General features: G+C 43.1%; 1 protein-coding gene across 4 annotated transcripts in view; it reads right to left on the bottom strand.

The window, feature by feature from the left end:
* Window positions 1-23,108, bottom strand: part of abcc3 (ATP-binding cassette, sub-family C (CFTR/MRP), member 3) — a 202,939-nt gene that overhangs the window by 46,493 nt on the left and 133,338 nt on the right. For all 4 annotated transcript variants that reach the window (XR_010015794.1, XM_063030694.1, XM_063030695.1 and 1 more), the window contains exons 18-20: window positions 22,931-23,098; window positions 18,887-19,070; window positions 15,215-15,320 (exon numbers count right to left, since the gene is read on the bottom strand). Coding sequence is in view for 3 of the 4 variants with exons in the window: in XM_063030694.1 (XP_062886764.1) it covers window positions 15,215-15,320; window positions 18,887-19,070; window positions 22,931-23,098 (458 nt within the window). In the remaining variant the exon portion in view is untranslated. The remainder of the gene's footprint in view (window positions 1-15,214; window positions 15,321-18,886; window positions 19,071-22,930; window positions 23,099-23,108) is intronic.

Raw genomic sequence — 23,108 nt, forward strand, 5'->3', positions numbered from 1 at the left:
GCTTTGAGGAAGAAACAGAAGCAGGAGGAGATGGCAATTGTGGACAAGATTAAAGAAATTGATAAGAAATATGTTATGGCTCCTTCTGAGGAGCTATACAAACAAAGAACTGAACTTCAAATGGAACACAGTTTACTACTCTCGTCCTCGATTGTAAACCAATTAAAGAAAACAAGAAGTGATTTTTATGTTCACAGTGATAAAATTGGCAAGCTGCTGGCTAATCAATTGAAATCTAATTATGTTAAATCTCAAATCAATCAGATTTATAACCAAAATGATCAATTGATATTGGATCATGTGGGGATTAATCAAACCTTTTGTGATTTTTATTCTTCTTTATATCAATCAGAGTCTCCTCGAGATTCTAAATATATGAATGATTTTTTAGATAAGTTAGACTTCCCTCAGATTTCACGGGATATGTCTTCTTTATTAGATACTTCCATTACAATGGATGAGATTAAGAATGTTATTTTTTCTATGAATCTGGGGAAAGCTCCTGGCCCTGATGGGTTTACCGTTGAATTTTATAAATGTTTTGCTTCTTTATTGATTCCTTGGCTCTATAAGGTTTTTGAGGCTTCTTTGAAACTTGGTAAACTTCCGGAATCTTTTAATAGAGCATCAATTTCTTTAATACTAAAGAAGGATAAAGACCCTGCTCAATGTGCATCTTATAGACCAATATCTTTATTAAATGTTGATTCTAAAGTTTTTTCTAAGTTATTAGCAAATAGACTAGAAAAAGTACTTCCTTCTATTATTTCGGAAGACCAAACGGGTTTTATTAAAGGTCGTTACTCTTTTTATAATATTCGTACATTGTTAAATATCGTTTATACTCCCTCACAAAATGTTCCTGAGTGTGTTATTTCTTTAGATGCCGAGAAAGCTTTTGATAGAGTAGAATGGCCTTATTTATTTAAGGTGCTTGAAATGTTTAATTTTAGCTTGAAATTTATATCCTGGATTAAACTGTTATATTACTCCCCTGTAGCCTCGGTTCGTACTAACTCTTTAAACTCACCTTTTTTTCCTCTCTTTCGTGGTACTCGACAAGGCTGTCCTCTTAGTCCCCTATTATTTGATATTGCATTAGAACCTCTTGCAATTGCTATTCGAGAATCTTCAAATATTACTGGGATAACTCGGGGATTAAAGTCCCATAAATTATCACTCTATGCTGATGATTTACTTTTATATATTTCTAATCCTGAGAGATCCATTCCTGCTGTTTTAGAGTTATTAGCACAATTTGGTCTTTTCTCAGGTTATAAATTAAATCTTAGTAAGAGTGAACTTTTTCCGATTAATAAACATCTTCCCTTATATTATAAATTTCCATTTAAATTGATTAATAATTACTTTTCATATCTTGGGATTAAAATTACTTGTAAACATAAAGATTTATTTAAGACTAACTTTTTACCATTAATAGACCATATTACTCAACTTTCATCTAAATGGTTTCCCTTATATTTAACTTTGATTGGTCGTATTAATGCAGTTAAGATGTTTTTTTTGCCAAAATTTTTATATGTGTTTCAGGCATTACCAATTTTCGTTCCTAAATCTTTTTTTGATAAAGTTGACTCTAAAATTTCTTCATTTATTTGGCAGAATAAGAATCCGAGACTGGGTAAAATACATTTACAGAAAGCTAAGAGAGATGGAGGTTTAGCATTACCTAATTTTAGATTTTATTATTGGGCTATTAATATTCGACATATGAAATTTTGGTTACTTGACCGGGACATACTATCTATTCCTAAATGGGTAGCATTGGAATTACAATCTGTTCAGGGTTATACACTTGGTTCTATTTTAGGTTCCTCTCTTCCTTTTGATTCGAAACGCCTTAAGCAGGTCTCTAACCCGATAGTTAAATATGCTTTGCGCATTTGGTTTCAATTCAGAAAATTTTTTGATCTTAATCAATTCGGGTTAGCGATTCCTATTTTAGGTAACATATTTTTTCCTCCCTCTTTTACGGATCGCGCTTTTCAAACTTGGAAGACTAAGGGTATTTTACGGTTTTTGGATTTATTTTTAGATGGTTCCCTTATGTCTTTTGAACAATTATCTAATAAATATAACTTATCAAGAATACATTTTTTTAGATATTTACAAGTTAGAAATTTCCTAAGTACTATACTTTCTTCCTTTCCAATGCTTCCTCCTATATATATTTTAGATTCGATAATTAACCTTAATCCATGTCAGAAAGGTGCATCGGCTATGATTTATAATATTATTATGAAACTTAGGAAAGCTCCATTTGATAAGATTAGGGTAGATTGGGAACAGGAATTGGGGCTTACCATTTCTGTGGATGATTGGGGGCAGATTTTACAATTAGTTAATACTTCCTCTATTTGTGCTAAACATTCCCTAATTCAATTTAAAGTGGTTCATAGAGCACATATGTCCAAAGATAAGTTAGCGCGTTTTTACTCGCATATTAATCCTTTCTGTGATAGATGTTCGGGGCAGATAGCCTCTTTAACTCATATGTTTTGGTCTTGCCCTACTTTGGAAACTTTTTGGAGAGATATTTTCAATATTATTTCTAAGGTATTAAATATAGATATCTCTCCTCACCCTATTACTGCTATCTTTGGACTACCTAAAATTTCTAGTAATCTTTCCCCTTCAGCCCGTAGAATGATTGCATTTCTTACTTTAATGGCGAAAAGATGTATTTTACAACATTGGAAAGAGCTTAATGCTCCAACTACCTTTTTTTGGTTTTCTCAGACGATTTTATGTTTGAATTTGGAGAAAATTAGAAGTAACCTTTATGATTCTTCATTTAAATTTGAACAGATTTGGGGACCTTTTATTCGATATTTTCATTTAATGTAATATTTACCCTTCTTGTTTTTTTTTCACTGTTTTAATGGAGGTCGGGATTGAGGACGTGATTTTAAGTTTAACTCTGTTTGGTTTCAAGTTAGCCCATTGCTTTGCTTTGCTTTTAGTTAGTTGCACGGTGGGGTTTTTTTTGGGGTTTTTTTTTTCTTTTTTTCCATTGATATATATAAAATTTAGTATACTATTATGTTATCTTGGTTTCTTATGCTTAAATTACATTGTAGTATTTTCTTTTTGGTATTGTTATCTTTTGGAATTTTATTATACTTTAACATTGTATTAATGTTTATATGGCTTACCTTTTTTGTATACTTACTCAATAAAAAGATTTAAAAAGAAAAGAAAATTTGGAAAACTATTATAAAAGAATATAAACTAGAGAGAGACATTGCATTTCATAAATGGTATGCATACGACTCGGATTTTATGCTGAATAAACTGGGTGCTAGATTTAAGGCCTGGACAGCTAAAGGAATAATAGCGATTTGCAATATAATGAAAGAAGGAACACTGTTCAGTTTTGAAATGCTCAAAGAGAAACACTTATTAGAAAAACAAGAGAGTGGCAAATGAATTACAAAGTTGGAAATGCACGTTCAAGCACTTTGGTAGTAGAAATAAATGTGCAGACTACTTTCTAAACAGGGAGAACATCCAAAACTCTGAGACACAAAGGGACTTGGGAGTCCTTGTGCAGAACACCCTAAAGGTTAACTTGCAGGTTGAGTTGGTGGTGAGGAAGGCAAATACAATGTTAGTATTCATTTCAAGAGGTCCAGGATACAAGAGCAGGGATGTGATGCTGAGGCTTTATAAGCCACTGGTGAGGCCTGACCTTGAGTATTGTGAACAGTTTTGGGATCCTCATCTAAGAAAAAATGTGCTGGCAATGGAGAGGGTCCAGAGGAGGTTCACAAGGACGATTCTAGGAATGAAAGGGTCATCATACGAGGAACGTTTGATAGCTCTGGGTTTGTACTCACTGGAATTTAGAAGGATGAGGGGGTATCTCATTGAAACCTTTTGAATGTTGAAACAATGTTTCCCATGGTGGGGGGGTGTGCTAGGACAAGAGGGCACAGCCTCAGGATAGAGGGGCGTCTATTTAAAACAGAGATGCGGAGAATTTTCTTCAGCCAGAGGTTGGGAATTTGTGGAACTTGTTACCACAGGCAGCTGCGGAGGCCAGGTTATTGGGTGGATTTAAGGCAGATTTTGATAGGTTCTTGATTGGCTATGGCATCAAAGGTTACGGGGAGAATGCTGGGGAGGGGGAGGAAATGATCCACCATGATTGAATGGCAGAGCAGACTCGATGGGCCAAATAGCCTAATTCTGCCCCCATGTCTTACGGGCTAAGATCCTAGAGAGTTAGGAAACCACCAGATGGGCTGGTATATGACGCATCTGGAAATCAGAGTGTTGTGTCAATCCTAGTAGTGAGATATGTCACTTCTATTTGCAAATGGATTGGAGGTCATGTAATCACTCAATTCATATGAATGCTTTAAGCCATATGCCTAAATACTGTCAGAACATGAGTGTGAATGTAATTGTTATTTATAATGAGTTTGATAGGTCCCAAAGATTTACAAAGTCAGGATGACATGCCTATTTTGGTTGGGGGAAAATGTACTACCCTGGTTTAACACCGTGCTTCATGCAGAACAACGTGGTGAATTGCGCACAGAACCTATTCAGAAGAACAGATACCACTGTCAGAAATTCCTCATGCAGACAATAGTCTCACGGAGAATGTGCAGATAACTTTTTAAGTTAGCACACAACATCGGAGAAAGTTTGACGCCTTTACCTTGGATGTTGTATGAATATTTGTCTCCAGGGATGGGTGTTTTCAGCACAAAACCATGAGTTAACAAAATGAAGCAAATTAAATATATGATGGGCTCCTTTCTTTATTTTGTATAGTATTTTTTGTTTGTTATAGCTTAAAATATTTTGTCAAAAATATTTCGATCTAAGTTTATACTGTTGTTATTCCTTTCCACACCTAGTGGCACATCAAGTGGCAACCCTGCCATTTCTTTAGCATTTTTATCTGTTTTTTACAAGGCCAAGTTGCTAGCTTCATGCTCAGCCCAGCAAGGATGGAAAGCAGGGAAGGAGTCGGCTGGATTCGAATCCGGGACCACTCAATCCAGCACGGATGGAAAGCGTGCAAGAAGCTGGCTGTATTCGAACCTGGATACCAGTGTTAGTTAAATTGTTGCTTGCTGGCAAACAGTAAATTTGCTCGGTGTGTCAGTATTCATAAAGTAATACTGCTTTCCCTTAAAAGGAATATTCAAACTTTTATGTGTTGTGTTTCCCTGAATCATATTTACCCTAGGCAGGTTTATTTATTGGAAATGGCCTTCTCATTATTATTCCCCATGCATTGCTGAGTTATGTTACTGTTAGGTTGAATTGACAGTTAACCCTAACTCATTACGAGCCCATGGTGAGTAGGTTACATAACCGTATGTCTTTGGCACCCGTAGGAAACCCAGGCAATCACGAGGACAGTATATGAACTCCTGACAGACAACGACAGGAATTCAACCTTAGCAATGGCGTTACGCAAGGTTCAGTGTTCAAACTTTGAAATAAGTTTATTACTTAAGTGCCTATATGTCACCATATACTAACCTGAGATCAATTTTCTTGTAGGCTTTTACAACAAAATAAAGAAAAAAACTGACAAACATGTGAAAATAATAAATTAAAAAAATAATACTGAGGCTTTCCTATCCCTCTCCCCTTCCTCCACCATTGAAGCTGCCCTCACTTGCATTTCCTCCATTTCTTGTACATGCGCACTCACCCCATCTTCCAGTCGCTTTAACTGGGATACAATTCCTCTTGTTCACACCTACCACTCCATGCACCTCCACATCCAACACATCGTTCTCTACAAGTTCTGCCATCCCTAAAGGGATCCTACCACTAAACACATCTTTACCTCCCCCCCTCCCACTCCACTTCCCACAGGGATCACTCCTTCCATGATTCCCTTTTTCATTAATGCCTCCCCACTAATCTCCACCACTCATCACCCCCAGCACTTACCCTGTACACTGCAGAAGTGCTATACTCTATTCACCTCCTCCCTCACATCCATTCATGGCCCCAAACAGTCCTTCCAGATGAGGCAACCTTCACCTGCGAATCTGTCTATTGTGTCCGGTGCTTCAGATGTGGCCTCCTCTACATTGGTGAGACCTGTCCTAAACCGGGGGACCACTTTGTCAGGTACCTTAGCTCCATCTGCAAAAAGTGGAATTTCCCAGTGGCCAACCATTTCAACTCAGATCCACGTTGCTGGTATGACATTTCGGTCCATGGCCTCTTCCGCTGTGATGATACCACAGAGTGGAGGAGCACCACCTCCGAGTATGTCCAGGTAGCATCAAACATGGTGGCATGAACACCGATTTAGATCATAAGACCCTAAGATATTGGACCAGAACTAGGGAATTTGGCCCATTGAGTTTGTTCTGCCATTTTATCATGGTTGATCCAATTTTCCTCTCAGCCTCAATCTCCTGCCTTCTCCCTGTTTTCATTCTTGCCCTGACCAATCCAGAATCTATCAACCTCTGCCCTACATATACATAACACTTGGCCTCCACAGCAGCCTGTGGCAAAGAATTCCACAGATTCACCACTCTCTGGTTAAAGAAATTCCTCCTCATCTCTGTTCTCAAAGGATGCCCCTCTATTCTGAGGCTGTGTCCTCTGGTCTTAGACTATCTCCACATCCACTCTATCAAGGCCTTTCACCATTCGATAGATTTCAATGAGGTCACACCTGAATCCTAGTGAATACAGGCCCAGAGCCATCAGATGCTCTTCATATGACAAGTCATTCAATCCTGGAATCATTTTCATGAACCTCCTTTGAACCCTCTCCAGTTTCAGCACATTCTTTCTAAGATAAGGGGCCCAATCCTGCTCACAATACTCCAAGTGATGTTCAGCAGTGATTTATAAAGTCTTAACATTACATCCTTGTTTTTATATTCTAGTCCTCCTGAAATGAACATTAACATTGCATTTGGCTTCCTCACCACAGACTCAACCTGCAAATCCTGCACAAGGATTCCCAAGTCTCTTTGCTCCTCAATTGTTTTTATTTTCTCTCCATACAGAAAACAGACATCTCTTTCATTTCTTCTACTGAAGTGCATGACCATACACTTCCCATCACAGTATTCCATCTTCCATTTCTTTCATCCTTCTATGTCCTTCTGTAGCCTTTCCACTTCCTCAAAATTACCTGCCTCTCCACCTATCTTATATCATCTGCAAACTTTGCAACAAAGCCATCAATTCCATCATCCAAATGATTGAAATATAATGTAAAAAGTATCAGTCCCAACACAGACCCCTGTGGAACACCACTAGTCACCAGCAGCCAACCAGAAAAGGCTCCCTTTATTCCCACTCTTGCCTCCTGCCAACCAGCCACTGCTTTAGCCATACTAGAATCTTTCCTGTAATACCATGGGCTCATAGCTTGTTAAGCAGCCTCACGTGTGGCATCCTGCCAAAGGCCTTCTGAAAATCCAAGTACACAACATCAACTGAATCTCCTTTGTCTATCCTGCTTGTTATTTATTCAAAGAATTCCAACAGATGTGTCAGGCAGGATTTTCCCTTGAGGAAACCATGCTGACTATGGCCTATTTTATCATGTGTCTCCATGTACCCTGAGACTTCATCCTTGATAATGAACTCCAACATCTTCCCAACCAGAGGTCAGACTAACTGGCCTATAGTTTCCTTTCTTCTGCCTCTCTCCCTTCTGGAAGAGTGGAATGACATTTGCAATTTTCCAGTCTTCTGGAACCATTCTATAATCTAGTGATTCTTGAAAGATCATTACTAATGCCTCCACAATCTCTTCAGCCATCTCTTTCAGGACCCTGGGGTGTATCACCTGGTCCAGGTGACTTGTCTACCTTCAGACCTTTCAGTTTCCCAAGGACCTTCTCTCTACTAATGGCAACTTCCAACACTTCATGACCCCTGAATCCTGGAACTTCCACCATATCTCTAGGGTCTTCCAGGTGAAGACTGATGCAAAATGCTTACTCTGTTTTTCCGCTATTTCCTTGTCCCCCATTACTACCTCTCCAGCACCATTTTCCAGCAGTCCAATATCCACTCTTGCCCCTCTATAACACTTTATGTATCTGAAGAAACTTTTGGTATCCTCTTTAATATTATTGGTTAGCTTACTTTCATATTCCATCTTCACCTTCTTAATGACTTCTTTAGTTGCCTTCTGCTGGTCTTTAAAAAGCTTCCCAATCCTCTAACTTCCCACTAATTTTTGCTCTATTATATGCCCTCCCTTTGGCTTTTATGTTGACCTTGACTTCTTTTGTTCGTCATGGTTGTGTCATCTTGATTTAGAATACATCCTCCCCTTTGGGATGTATATATCCTGTGCCTCCAAATTGCTTCCAGTAATTCCAGCCATTGCTGCTTGGCATCATCCCTGACAGTGTTCTTTTCCAATCAACTCTGGCCAACTCCTCTCTCATGGCTCTGTAATTCCCTTTACTCCACTGTAATACTGATACATCTGACTTTAGCTTCCTCTCAGATTTCAGGATGAATTTGATCATATTATGATCACTTGCTCCCAAGGGCTCTTTTACCTTCAACTCGCTGATCAATTCAATTCCTTGCTCAACACCCAATCCAGAATAGCTGATCCCCTAGTAGGCTCAACCACGAGTTGCTCTAAAAAGCCATCTTTTAGGCACTCTAGAAATTCCCCCTCCTGGCATCCAGCACCAACCTAATTTTCCCAATCTACCTGCATATTGAAATATTCCATGACTATTGTAACATTGCCCTTTTGGCATTTTCTATCTCCCATTGTAATTTATAGGCCACATCCTTACTACTATTTGGGGGTCTGTATACAACTCCCATCAGGGTCTTTTTATAATGTCGGCTGCCTTAATGACTATCGCCCAGTAGCACTCACATCGGCAGTGTTGAAATGTTTTGAGAGGTTGGTCATGACTAGACTGAACTCCTGCCTTAGCAAGGACCTGGACTCATTGCAATTTGCCTATTGCCACAATAGGTCAACGGCAGACGCAATCTGAATGGCTCTCCAAAGGTGGAGATCATTATTAAGGACCTCCAGCACCCAGGGCATGCCCTTTTCTCACTGTTACCATCAGGTAGCAGGTACAGAAGCTTCACCTGGACAACACAAACACCTGTGTCAGGATGCTGTTCATCAACTATAGCTCAATGGCATTTCATACCATCATTCCCACAATCCTGATTGAGAAGTTGCAGAACCTGGGCCTCTGTACCTCCCTCTGCAATTAGATCCGCGACTTCCTAACGGGAAGACCACAATCTGTGCATTGGTGATAACATATCTTCCTCACTGACGATCAACACTGGTGCACCTCAGGGGTGTGTGCTTAGCCCCACTGCTCTACTCTCTATATACACATGACTGTGTAGCTAGGCATAGCTCAAATACCATCTATAAATCTACGATACAACCATTGTTGGTGACGAGAGGACATACAGAAGTGAGATATGCCAACTAGTGGAGTGGTGCCACAGCAACAACCTGGCTCTCAATGTCAGTAAGACGAAGGAGCTGATTGTGGACTTCAGGAAGGGCAAGATGAAGGAACACATACCAATCCTCATAGAGGGATCAGAAGTGGAGAGAGTGAGCAGTTTCAAGTTCCTGGGTGTCAAGATCTCTGAGGATCTAACCTGGTCCCAACATATCAATGTAGTTATAAAGAAGGCAAGACAGCAGCTATTCTTTGTCAGGAGTTTGAAGAGATTTGACACGTTGACAAATACACTCTAAAACTTCTATAGTTGTACCATGGAGAGCATTCTGACAGGCTGCATTACTGTTTGGTATGGAGGGGCTACTGCACAGGACCGAAAGAAGCCGCAGGATGTTCTAAATCTAGTCAGCTCCATCTTGGGTACCAGCCTACAAAGTACCCAGGACATCTTTAAGGAGCGGTGTCTCAGGAAGTCAGTGTTCATTATTAAGGACCTCCAGCACCCAGGGCATGCCCTTTTCTCACTGTTACCATCAGGTAGGAGGTACAGAAGCCTGAAAGCACACACTCAGTGATTCAGGAACAGCTTCTTCCCCTCTGCCATCCGATTCCTAAATGGACTTTGAATCTTTGGACACTACCTCACTTTTTAAAAAATATACAATATTTCTGTTTTTGTACGTTTTAAAAAATCTGTGCAGAGGAAACTTACAAGGATGTTGCCTGGATTGGAGAGTGTGCCTTATGAGAATAGGTTGAGTGCACTTGGCTTTTTCTCCTGGGGGGGGGGTGGAGGATGAGGGGTGACCTGATAGAGGTGTGTAAGATGATGAGAAGCATTGATCATGTGGATAGCCAGAGGCTTTTTCCCAGGGCTGAAATGGCTAACACGAAGGGGCATAGTCTTAAGGTGCTTGGAAGTAGGTACAAGGGGGATGTCAGACGTAAGTATTTCACACAGAGAGTGGTGGGTGTGTGGAATGCACTGCCAGTGAAGGTGGTGGAGTCAGATACAATAGGGTCTTTTAAGAGACTCTTAGATAGATACATGAAGCTTAGAAAATTAGAGGGCTATGTGGTAGAGAAATTCTAGGCAGCTTCTAGAGTAGGTTACATGGTTGGCACAATATTGTGGGCTGAAGGGCCTGTAATGTGCTGTAGATTTCTATGTTTCTATATTTCTATGATTCAACACTTTCCAAGCTTATTTCACTTCTTTCTAATGATTTGATTTCAGTTTTTTACCAACAGAGCAATGCCAGCCCCTCTGCCTTCCTGTCTATCCTTTTAATACAATGTGTATCCTTGGACATTAAGCTCCTAGCTATAATCTTCTTTCAGCCGTGATTCAGTGATGCCTACAACATCATACTTGCCAATCTGTAACTGTGCTGCAAATTCATCTTCCTTATTCCTTATACTGCGTACATTCAAATATAACACCTTCAGTCCTCTATCTTGATTTTGTCTGAATTATGTTTTAATTCATTCTGTTGACTGCAATCCTGTCCTATCAACAGCCCCTCCTCACTACACATTGCCTCTGTTTGTAAACATCTTCAGCATAATCATCCGCCTTTCTGACGATACTTCTTGCATTGAAATATACGCTGTTCAGGACAATAATGGCTTCATGCTCAACCGTTTGATTCCTAACTTTGTCTGAGGTCTTACCAACATCTGCCTCCACAACCTCTCCACTAACTGCTCTGGCACTCTGGTTCCCATCCCCCTGACTCTAGTTTAAACCCCACCATGCAGCATTAGAAACCTTCCCACCAGGATATCAATCCCCCTCCAATTCAGTTGCAAACCGTCTCATCTATACAGGTCCCACCTTCCCTGGAAGAGAGTCCAATGATCCAAAAATCTTATGCCCTCCCTCCTACACCAACTCCTTAGCCATGTATTAAAGTGTATAATCTTCCTACTTCTGGCCTCACTAGCATGTGGCACGGGTAGCAATCCTGAGATCACAACCCTGAATGTCCTGTCCTTTAACTTAGCACTTAACTCCCTGAACTTCCTATGCAGAACCTCGTCACTCATGCTACCCATGTAACTGGTAACTACATGGACCACGGTTTCTAGCTTTTCACCCTCCCACTTAAGAAGCTGAGGACTCGAGCCAAGATATCCCGGACTCTGGCACTGGGAAGCAACATACCATCCGGGAATCTCATTCTTGCCCACAGAATCTCCAGTTCGTTCCCCTGACTAACAAATTCTCTATGACCACAGTGTGACTCTTGTGTCCCTTTCTCTTCTGAGTCGCAGAGCCAGACTCAGTGCCAGAGATGCAACCACTGTGACATTCCTTTGTTAGGTCAACTCCACCAACAGTATCCAAAGTGATAAACCTGTTGTTGAGGGGGATGGACACAGGGGTACTCTGCACTGGCTCCTTTCCCCTTTCCCCTTCCTGACTGTCACCCAGATTCCTGTGTCTTGCATCTTGGGAACAACTACCTCTTTATATGTCCTATCTATCACCCCCTCAACCTCCCGAGTAATCTGGAGTTCATCCAGTTCCAGCTCCAACTCCAACTTCTTAACGCAGTTTGTTAAAAGCTGCAGCTGGGTGTACTTGCAGTTGTAGTTGTCAGGGACATTGGAGGTCTCCCTGCCTTCCCACATCCCATAAGAGGAGCATTCAACTATCCAGCCTATGCTGAACTATCCCAGCTGAGCAGATATAAAGATTACTTCTTCTCCAGTCATTTGGCTCTTTCACCTCCCAGCCACTTACTTCATCCCACCTCCCCCACACACCTGGCATCACCCATCACCTTCTAGCTTGCCTCCTTCCCCTCCCCCACCTTCTTATTAAGGCATCTTCCCCCTTCTCTTCAAGATGTGATGAAGGGTCTTGGCCTGAAACGTTGACTGTATGTTCATTTTTATAGATGCTGCCTGACCAGCTGAGTTCCTCCAGCATTTTGCATGTGTTGTTGCAAATAGTGTTGGGTTGGAGTGTCCTTAAAAGAGAGTCCATAGATTTTGGAATCAGTTCAGTGTTACCAGAGAAACACAGAAAACCTACAGCACAATACAGGCCCTTTGGCCCACAATGCTGTGCTGAACATGTACTTACTTTAGAAATTACCTAGGGATACCCATAGCCCTCTATTTTTCTAAGCTCCATGTACCTATCCAGGAGTCTCTTAAAAGACCCTATCGTATCCGTCTCCACAACAGTCGCCGGCAGCCCATTCCAAGCACTCATCACTCTCTGAATAAAAAAACTTACCCCTGACATCTCCTCTGTACCTACTTCAAAGCACCTTAAAACTGTGCCCTCTTGTGTTAGCCATTTCAGCCCTGGGAAAAAGCCTCCAACTATCCACAGGATCAATGCCTCTCATCGTCTTATACACCTCTATCAGGTCACCTCTCATCCTCCCTCGCTACGAGGAGAAAAGGCCGAGTCTACTCAACCTATTCTCATAAAGCATGCTCCCCAATCCAGGCAACATCCTTGTAAATCTCCTCTGCACCCTTTCTATGGTTTCCACATCCTTCCTGTAGTGAGGCGACCAGAATTGAGCACGGTACTCCAAGTGAGGTCTGACCAGGGTTCTATATAGCTGCAACATTACCTCTCAGCTCCTAAACTCAAATCCCACGATTGATGAAGGCCAATGCACCGTATGCCTTCTTAACCACAGAGGCAACCTGCGCAGCAGCTTTGACTCAGACTCCAAGATCCTTCTGATCCTCCACGCTGCCAAGAGTCTTACCATTAATGCTATATTCTGCCATCATATTTGACCTACCAAAATGAACTGCCCCACACTTATCTGGGTTGAACTCCATCTGCCACTTCTCAGCCCAGTTTTGCATCCTATCGATATCCCGCTGTAACCTCCGACAGCCCTCCACACTATCCACAACACCTCCAACCTTTGTGTCATCAGCAAATTTACTAACCCATCCCTCCATTTCCTCATCAAGGTCATTTATAAAAGTCACGAAAAGAAGGGGTCCCAGAACAGATCCCTGAGGCGCACCATTGGTCACCAACCTCCATGCAGAATATGACCTGTCTACAATCACTCTTTGCCTTCTGTGAGCAAGCCAGTTCTAGATCCACAAAGCAATGTCCCTTTGGATCCCATGCCTCCTTACTTTCTCAAGAAGCCTTGCATGGGGTAACTTATCAAATGCCTTGCTGAGATCCATATACACTACATCTACTGCTCTACCTTCATCAACGTGTTTAGTCATATCCTCAAAAATTTCCATCTTGCTCATAAGCCACAACCTGCCTTTAACAAAGCCTAATCATATTATGTCTTTCCAGATGTTCATAAATCCTGCCTCTCAGGATCTTTTCCATCAACTGTTGGATTGGGTTGATTGAAGTTATCCCCTCTGGTTCAGAATCCTGATGGTTTTAGGATAATAACTATTTCTGAATAGTGTGGGCCCTGAGGCTCCCGAACCTGGTGGTGTGGGCCCTGAGGCTCTTGAACCTGGTGGTGTGGGCCCAGAGGCTCCTGAACCTGGTGGTGTGGGCCCTGAGTGTTCTGAACCTCATGTCTGATGGATGTGGATTCAAGCCCCATTCAGCCTATGACCAAGATCAAACCCAACCACAGAGCTGAGGACAGGCTACCACCCACTCCTCTGACAATAATTACATAATACCAAAATAATCAGTTTAACTGGCTTAAGTTGGGCGTGAACCAATTCTTTCCAAATTACTGGTTTCAAATTACTAGCAACACACACAAAATGCTGGAGGAACTCAGCAGGTCAGACTGCATCTACAGAAATGAATAACCAGTTGATGTTTTGACCCTTCTTTATGACTGGAAAGGAAGGGGACAGACACCAGAACAAAAAAGCTGGCGGGAGGGAAAGGAGGATAGCTAGAAGGTGACGGGTGAGTAGGAAAGATAAAGGGCTAAAGAAGAAGGAATCTGATAGGAGAGAAGAATGGACCATAGGAGAAAGGGAAGGGGGAGGGGATACAGAAAGATGTGATTGGCAGGTGAGAAGAGGTAAGAGGCCAGATTGGGGAATAGAAGATGAGGGGAGGGGAAGGGATTTTTTTTAAAAACCAGAAATAGAAATCAATATTCATGCCTTCAAGATGGAGGCTCCCTGAATGGAGTAGAAGGTGCTGCTCTTCCAACCTGAGAGTGCTCTCATCATGGTATAAGAGGAGGCACAGACCAACATGTCAGAATGGGAATCGGAATTGGAATTAAAACATTTGTCCACAAAGAAGTTACACTTTTGTGGGATAGAGCGAAGGAGCTCTATGAAGCGATCCCCAAATTTACTACAGGCCTCACCAATGTAGAGGAGGCTGCATTAGGAGCACTGAACATGATAGGTGGCCCCAGTAAATTTATGGGTGAAGTGCTGCCTCACCTGGAATGATGATTTGAGGTGCTAAATTGAGATGAAAGAGGAGGTGAATGGGCAGGTGTAGTACTTAGGCTGCTCACAAGGTTAAGTGCTGGGAGGGAGATTAGTGGGGAGAGACGGATGTATAAGAAACCCCCAATGCATGACCCACACACTGCCAACTAGGAGGTGATGGATTGAGAAAGGGTGCAGGATTGGTGCCTTGATTACCACATCCACAGCTCCAATGCTCACTGACTGTGTTTGACGCCCTCAGCAGAGACCTGTGTCAGAACTGGGATCTTCACAGCTAATGGGCCAGGTACTCAGTGAATGTAGTGGGGGCGGAGAGAAGGTAATTAAGAGTCTCCATGCATCAACAAACAGACCAGCTCAGAGGGGCAGCCCACCTCATGAAATTTTTCCGTGCCTCGGTAGCTGACGGTTCATGGTCACCAAGGTCGATGTGATTGCTTGGGGAATCTTCAGCAAGAAACTCCTCAACTTCATCAGTCACTGTGGAGAAGAAATGAAGTCATTGGTCACTAGAACAGACAGTCAGACTCAGTCACACTGTACAAGAGGAAAACTGGGGAGTAAAGGATTAACCAGTTCTCCAACAGAACAGCCAAGCACAGTGGTAGAATTAAAGGAGATAGTGCTTCTCTGCTTTAGTGATCCAGGTCCAATGCTGAAACCCAGTGCTCTTTGGGTGGAATTTGCATGCTCTCTCATGGTCCCAGAACACACCCTTCACAATTGGGAAAGCTCACCAATGCCTCGACTTTCCAAGGAGGCTGAGGAAAGCTGGTCTATGACCTTCTACAGATGCACAGTTGAGAGCATCCTAACATGCTGCATCACTGCTTGGTACAGAAACTCCATTGCAGTAGATAGGAAGGTTCTACAAAGGGTAGTCAAAACTGCCCAATGTATCACCCAGCCAATGCAACTGTGCAGCCTAGCTACCATCAAGGGCATATGCAAAGGTATGCTGACATCGCAGAGAGTTCAAAGGAGATTCATGAGAGTGATTATGGGAGTGTTTGATGGCTCTGGGCCTCTACTCATTGGAATTCAGAAGAATGAGGGGGGGATCTCATTGAAGGCTTTCGAATGTTGAAAGGACTTGATACAGTGGATGTTTCCTATGGTGGGGAGTTTAAGACCAGAGGACGCAGCCTCAGAATAGAGGGCTGTCCACTTACAACAGAGATGAGGAGGAATTTCTTTAGCCAGAGAGTGGTGAATCTGTGGAATTCATTGCCACAGACAATGATTTAGATTGTTGATTAGTCAGGGCATAAAAGGATATGGTGAGAAGGCAGGGACTGGGGCTGAGAGGGATTTGGATCAGCCATGATAAAATGGCAGAACAGACTCGATGGGCCAAATGGCTTAATTCTGCTCCTTTACCTTATGGTTTTATATACAGAAAGATGCCAGAAAAGGACCAGTAACATCATGACAGATCTCACCCAGACTGCTCATGGACTGTTTATCCCACTCCCATCAGGGAGGAAGCAACGTAACATCCATCAGACTCAAAAAAACAATTCCTTTCTCCAAGCAGTAAGGCTGATCAATACCTCCACACCCCCACCACCACTACTTTATCATTTCCTGTCAGTCACCTTACGTATAGACACTCATGTACCTAGCATCATTTTATTGACATGTATTTATAATTATAAGAACATGAGAAATAGGAGCAGGAGTAGGTTATCTGGCCCGTCGAGCCTGCTCTGCCATTCAATAAGATCATGGCAGATCTGGCCATGGATTCAACTCCACCGCCGACCCCCCCATAACCTTTAATTCTCCTACAATGCATAAATCCATCCAACCTGGTCTTAAATATATTTACTGAGGTAGCTTCATTGGGCAGAGAATTCCACAGATTCACCACTCTCTGGGAAAAGCACTTCCTCCTCATCTCCGTACTAAATCTACTCCCCTGAATCTTGAGGCTATGTCCCCTAGTTCTAGTCTCACCTACCAGTGGAAACAACTTTCTTTCCTCTATCTTATCTATCCCTTTCATAATATGTTTCTATAAGATCTTCTCTCATCCTTCTGAATTCCAATGAGGACAGCTGCAGGTGACTCCATCTCTCCGCGTAGTCTCACTCCTTCACCTCTGGAATCAACCTGGTGAACCTTCTCTGTACTGCCTCCAAAGCCAGTATATCCTTCCTCACGTAAGGAGACCAGAACTGCACGCAGTACTCCAGGTGCGGCCTCATGGTGATGTCATCCCTATGAGAATTATTGTGTTTTTGATTATTGTGTTCTTAATTTCATTGTGTTTTTTGTGCTGCATTGGATCTGGAATAACAATTACTTTGTTCTCCTTTACACTTGTGTGCTGGAAATGACACTGAATCTCTCTTTTACCACATGGGTTTTCTCCAGGTGCTCCAGTTTCCTCCCACGTCCCAGGGCCAAATGGGTTGGTAGATTCACTTGTTGCTGTAAATTGTCCCTGGAATTTGTGGGAGGGGGAAGAAAAGAATGCAGGTAAAATAGATCAGTGCAGGACAAGTGTAACGAAGGGTGTCTGATGACCATCCATCTGGGTAGGCAGAAGTATCCACGTTGTATCTGTGAGAACTCAGAATGTATTTTCCATTCACTTACTGTCTGTTGATTCTGAAAGGAACAAGAACAGAATGCCAGAATATTTTCTGTCCCTAAAAAGAGGGAGATGGGAATAGAGGTCGTATCACATGCAAGGTGCTGGAGGAACTCAGCAAGTCAGGCAGCATCTATGGAAGAGAGTAAACAGTTAACGTTTCGGGCTGAGACCCTTCATCAGGACTGGAAAGGAAGGAGGTAGAAGCTGGAATAAGGAGGTGGGGGGGGGGAGGCGAGGAGTACAAACTGAGACCACCCACCCACCTGATCTCACCTACCAGCAGCCAGTTTGTATTCCTTCCCCTCCCCCCTCATTCCAGCATCTGTCCCTCTTCAATTCCAGACCTGATGAAGGGTCTCGGCCCAAAACGCCTACTGCTAATTCCACTCCATAGATACTGCCTGACCTGCTGAGTTCTGCCAGCATTTTCTGTGGGTTTATTCAAGATTTCTAGCATGTGTTTAGGAATAGTAATAAAGCTGGTGATGGAGAGAATGGGCACAGTCTGGGCGCAGAGTGCAGAGTGTGCTGAGAGGTAGAACTAGAATTTTTCAGTTATTTTCTGAAAACTGCCAGCGAAACTGATTCCACATTCAGTTTGCGTTCCAGAAGACATCTTGGTGCACAAACCAAACATTACCTCAGATCACCTCTGGTTCTTTGGTTTATGCTCCTCTTCATGGTCTCAGGCAGATCAGTCATAATCATTCTGAATGGTAGGACAGGCTTTAGGGGCTTGTTAGCCAACTCCTGCCCCTGCCACATTCCTGGTCTTGTTTTGGGAAAACCTCTCTTAAACCTGCCCTCCAAGGGAGAGGACCTCAATGTTTGTCCAAAGTACAGAGGCCCTCAACCCTGGGGCCTGCCTCAATATTCTGGACTGTGGGCCCCAGAGATGACCAGTCCAACCAGCGATCTGAAAGGCCCAACACCACTCATTTGTTTGTGCACTCACTGCTTCTGTCAGTGAAATGAGGGACCATTAGAAAACATCTCTCTGAACTTGTCCTGATAACGTGAAAGGGTATTAAGATTACTGTTATTTGTCACCTGTATATTGAAACAGAAAGGCATACAGTGAAATGGGTTGCTTTGCATCAATGACCAACACAGTCAGTGGGCAGCCCACAAGGGTCGCTATGCTTCCAGCACTAATATAGCATGCCCATAAGTTACTAACCCAGCCAGTACGCCTTTGGAATGTGGGATGAAACTGGAGCACCCGCAGGAGACCCACGCAGTCATGGGAAGAACATACAAATGTCTTAGTGGCAGGAACTGAACCTGGATCTTCTGATCGTTGCCGCTGTAAAGCATTACGCTACCGTGCTACAGTCATAGGAAGCTAATGTGTAGTTAAAGTGATGCACAAAACTACAATGGCTAAGTGAGAGGCAGAGCCGCTTCCAGCACATTAAACTTCCCAGGGTGTTTGACTTTGTACCTGTAGCTTCACCCTCATCCACCTCGTCTTGCTGAGCATAATTCCGCAGGAACTCAGCAAAGGCTCCATTCTGCTCCTGCAGCTCCTGATACGAGCCCATCTCCGACACCTTGCCATCCACCAGCACCACAATCTGATCCACTTGTGGCAGGAAGTTGATCCCATGAGTAACCAGAACCCGGGTCTGCAAAAACCGAGAAATCACGGGGCATGATGGCAAGAAGCCGAGGCACTGCCTGCTGTCAGGGAGAACTGTACAAGGTCATCTGATGGACAAGTTGGATCCTCAACGTTCAAGTAAATTAATTATCAAAGTACGTGTATACAACCCTGAGAGTGTCAATAAATCCATTGTAGAATAATAACCACAACAGAGTCAATGAGAGACCATAACAACCTTGGTGTTCAATCAGTGCGCAAAAGGGAACAAACTGTGCAAATAACCAAAGAGAAAAAACAATAATAATAATTAAATAAGCAATAGATATCGAGAACATGAAATGAAGATCCCTTGAAAGTGAGCCCATAGGTTGTGGGAACATTTCAATGATGGGTCAAGTGAAGTTGATGAAGTTATCCCTCAGCATAACTGAGGTAAGGGGTAGAAACTGTTCCTGAACCTGGTGGTGTGAGTCCTGAGGCTCCTGTACCTTCTTCCCGATGGTGGGGGTCCCTAATGATGGATGCTGCTTTCCTGTGACACCACTCTGCGTACATGTTCTCAATGGTGGGAAGGGCTTTACCCGTAATGGACTGGGCTGTTTCCATTCAAGGGCACTAGTGTTTCCCTATCAGTCTGTGATGCAGCCACTCAATATACCCTCCACCATACATCTATAGAAGTTTGTCAAAGTTTTAGATGTCATGCTGAATCTTTGCAAATTCCTGTGGAAGTAGAGGCACTGCTGTACTTTCTTCATAATTGCACTTATGTGCTGGGCCCAGGACAGGAATTTAAAATTGCTGACCCTGATGCTTTTGCAATCCAAAGGTTCGATGTCAAGAATGAAGCATCAAACTTGCTGTTTACATCCATTTTATTATGTTACAAGACTGAAAAATGAACAAGAAAAAGGAGCCGAGAAAAGAAAAGACAAAGGAAGTAAGCAGTCATGTTTGTCTCATACTCAGACTAGAAATAAGAAAGCTCCAGTGATAACAATAAATTTATCAAATCGCCAGAATCAAATAGCGAGACACCTGTGACTGAAAGCTAAGGTTTCTAGAAATATACTGTAATTACTGGAACATTCACTAAATAATTACATATATATAGGTGATTTATATAAAAACAAGCAAACTAAGCAAGTGGTGGAAGTTCCAGGTGTCAAGGGTCATGAAGTGTGTGAAGTTACCATTACTACAGAGAAGATTCTTGGGAAACTGAAAGGTCTGAAGGTAGACAAGTCACCTGCACCAGATGGTGGACACGCCAGAGTTCTGAAAGAGGTGGCTGAAGAGATTCTGGAGGCTTTAGTAATGATCTTTCAAGAATCACTAGATGCTGGAATGGCTCTTGAACACTGGGAAAATGCAAACGTCACTCCACTCCTCAAGAAAGGAGACAGGCAGGAGGAGGAAACTATATGCCAGTTAGTCTGACCTTAGTTGTTGGGAAGATGTTGGAGTCTATTGTTAAGGATGAGGTTGCAGGGTACTTGAAGACACATGATGAAATAGACCCTAGTCAGCATGATTCTCTCAAGGGAAAATCTTGCCTGACAAACATGTTGGAATTCTTTAAAGAAATAACAAGCGGGATAGACAAAGGAGAATTTGTTGATGTTGTGTACTTGGATTTTCAGAAGGCCTTTGACAAGATGCCACACATGAGGCTGCTTAACAAGCTATGAGCCCAGGTATTACAGGAAAGATTCTAGCATGGATAAAGCAGTGACCGATTGGCAGGAGGTGAAAAGTAGGAATAAAGGGAGCTTTTTCTGGCTGGCTGCCAGTAACTAGTGGTGTTCCACAGGGGTCTGTGTTGGGACTGATTCTTTTTACATTATATGTCAATGATGGAATTGATGCCTTTGTTCCAAAGTTTGCAGAGGATATGAAGATAGGTGGAGGGCAGGTAATTTTTAGGAAGTAGAGAGGCTACAGAGGGACTTAGACAGATTAGGAGAATGGGCAAAGAAATGACAGATGGAATACAGTGTCGAAAAGTGTATGGTCATGCACTTTGGTAGAAGAAATGAAAGGGTTGGGCTGGCTGGTGGCGCAATGACATCCGCGCCGGACTCTGGAACGTAGGTTCCCAGGTTCGAACCGAGTCGGGTCCGCTCTTGAGGATGCTTTCCATCCGTGCCGGGTTGTGTGTCGAGATCGCAACTCGACCTCATAAAATAAAGGGAAAAATACTGTGCAATATCTGTGTGAAGAGTGGCGCATCACACAGTCTCTTTCTCTCTTGCTCAGCGCTTTGTAAAGGCATGAAAAAGACATCGTCCCACCAACATCGCACATGCACCTATGCATGCACGCACGGACGCAAAAAAAAAGAAATGAAAGGGTTGTCTGTTTTCTATATGGAGAGAAAGTACAAAAAAACTGAGGAGCAAAGGAAGCTGGGAGTCCTTGTGCAGGATTTGCAGGTTGAATCTGTGGTGAGGAAGCCATATGCAATATTAGCATTCATTTCAAGAGGACTAGAATATAAAAGCAAGGATGTAATGTTGAGACTTTATAAAGCACTGGTGAGGTCTCATTTGGAGTATTGTGAAATGATTTGGGCCCCTTATCTTAGAAGGGATGTGCTGAAACTGGGGAGGGTTCAACGGAGGTTCATGAAAATGATTCCAGGATTGAATGGCTTGTCATATGAAGAGTGAATACTAGATTTCAGAAGAATAAGGGGTGAATTCATTGAACCTATCAAATGGTGAAGGGGCTTGATACAGTGGATGTAGAGAGGATGTTTTCTGTGGTGGAAGAGTCTAAGACCAGAGGACACAGCCTCTGGTGTGAACTGAGATGAGGAGGAATTTCTTTAGCCAAAGAGTGGTGAATCTGTGGAATTCTTTGCCACAGGCAGCTGTGGAGGCCAAGTCTTTATGTATATTTAGGGCAGAGGTTGATATTTTCTTGATTGGTCAGGGAATGAAGGGATACAGGGAGAAGGCAAGAGAGTGGGGCTGAGAGGAAAATTGGATACAGGGAGAAGGCAAGAGAGTGGGGCAGAGAGGAAAATTGGACCAAACATGATGAAATGGTGGAGCAGACTCGATGGGCCAAATGGCCTAACACTGCTCCTATATCTTATGGTCTTTGTCTTATTGCTGTGAACAATTCCTGAACTCCCCTTGCAACAGCTCTCTGGAAGCACCCTCGTCAGGCGGACGGGGGGGGGCCCTCGTCAGGCGGACGGACGGGGGCCTCGTCAGGCGGACGGGGGGGGCCCTCGTCAGGCGGACGGGGGGGGGCCCTCGTCAGGCGGACGGGGGGGGCGCCCTCGTCAGGCGGACGGGGGGGGCGCCCTCGTCAGGCGGACGGGGGGGCGCCCTCGTCAGGCGGACGGGGGGGGCGCCCTCGTCAGGCGGACGGGGGGGGGGCCTCGTCAGGTGGACTGCCTGGCTCAAGACTCTTCATTACCTTTTAATGGACATTTAAGGATGGGCAATAAACACTGGGCTTGCCAACGATGTCCTAATCCCAAAACGTGAATGTGGAAAAACTGCAGAGAATTCCTGTTTTGTTTGGGTGCCACACCCAGGTTCCGGAGCAGTTTATTGGGCCTCACTCGCCTCAGCGCTCAACGGGCTCTGCAGCTATGGAGACTCAGCGTTCATGTTCCATGCATTTTGCTTTACTTCTGTTTACTATTTATGTGATTTGTCCTCTTTTGCAACTTGGATATGAGGAGGTCTTGTGTGTATTTTTCAGTGAATTATGTTGCGTTTCTTTGCTTTGTGGCTGCCCGCAAGAAGATGAATCTCAAGGTTGTATATTATATACATACTTTGATAATGAATTTGAGCTTTGTTTATCTCTTGCTGTATAAATGCAGAGTCGCTGTTTGCTGGGAGGATTGTATTCTCTTACCTTCCCCTTCAACACTCCTTCTGGGCCAATGACTTTGTCAAAGATATGTTTGGCCACATGGGCATCAACAGCTGAGAGGGGGTCATCCAGGAGAAAGATGTCCATGTCGCTATAGACTGCTCGGGCCAGGCTCACCCGTTGCTTCTGACCCCCTGAGAGATTTATCCCCTGTGCAGAG

The sequence above is a fragment of the Mobula hypostoma genome, chromosome 22, assembly GCF_963921235.1.
Source record: "Mobula hypostoma chromosome 22, sMobHyp1.1, whole genome shotgun sequence".
In the NCBI taxonomy this organism is placed as follows: domain Eukaryota; kingdom Metazoa; phylum Chordata; class Chondrichthyes; order Myliobatiformes; family Myliobatidae; genus Mobula; species Mobula hypostoma.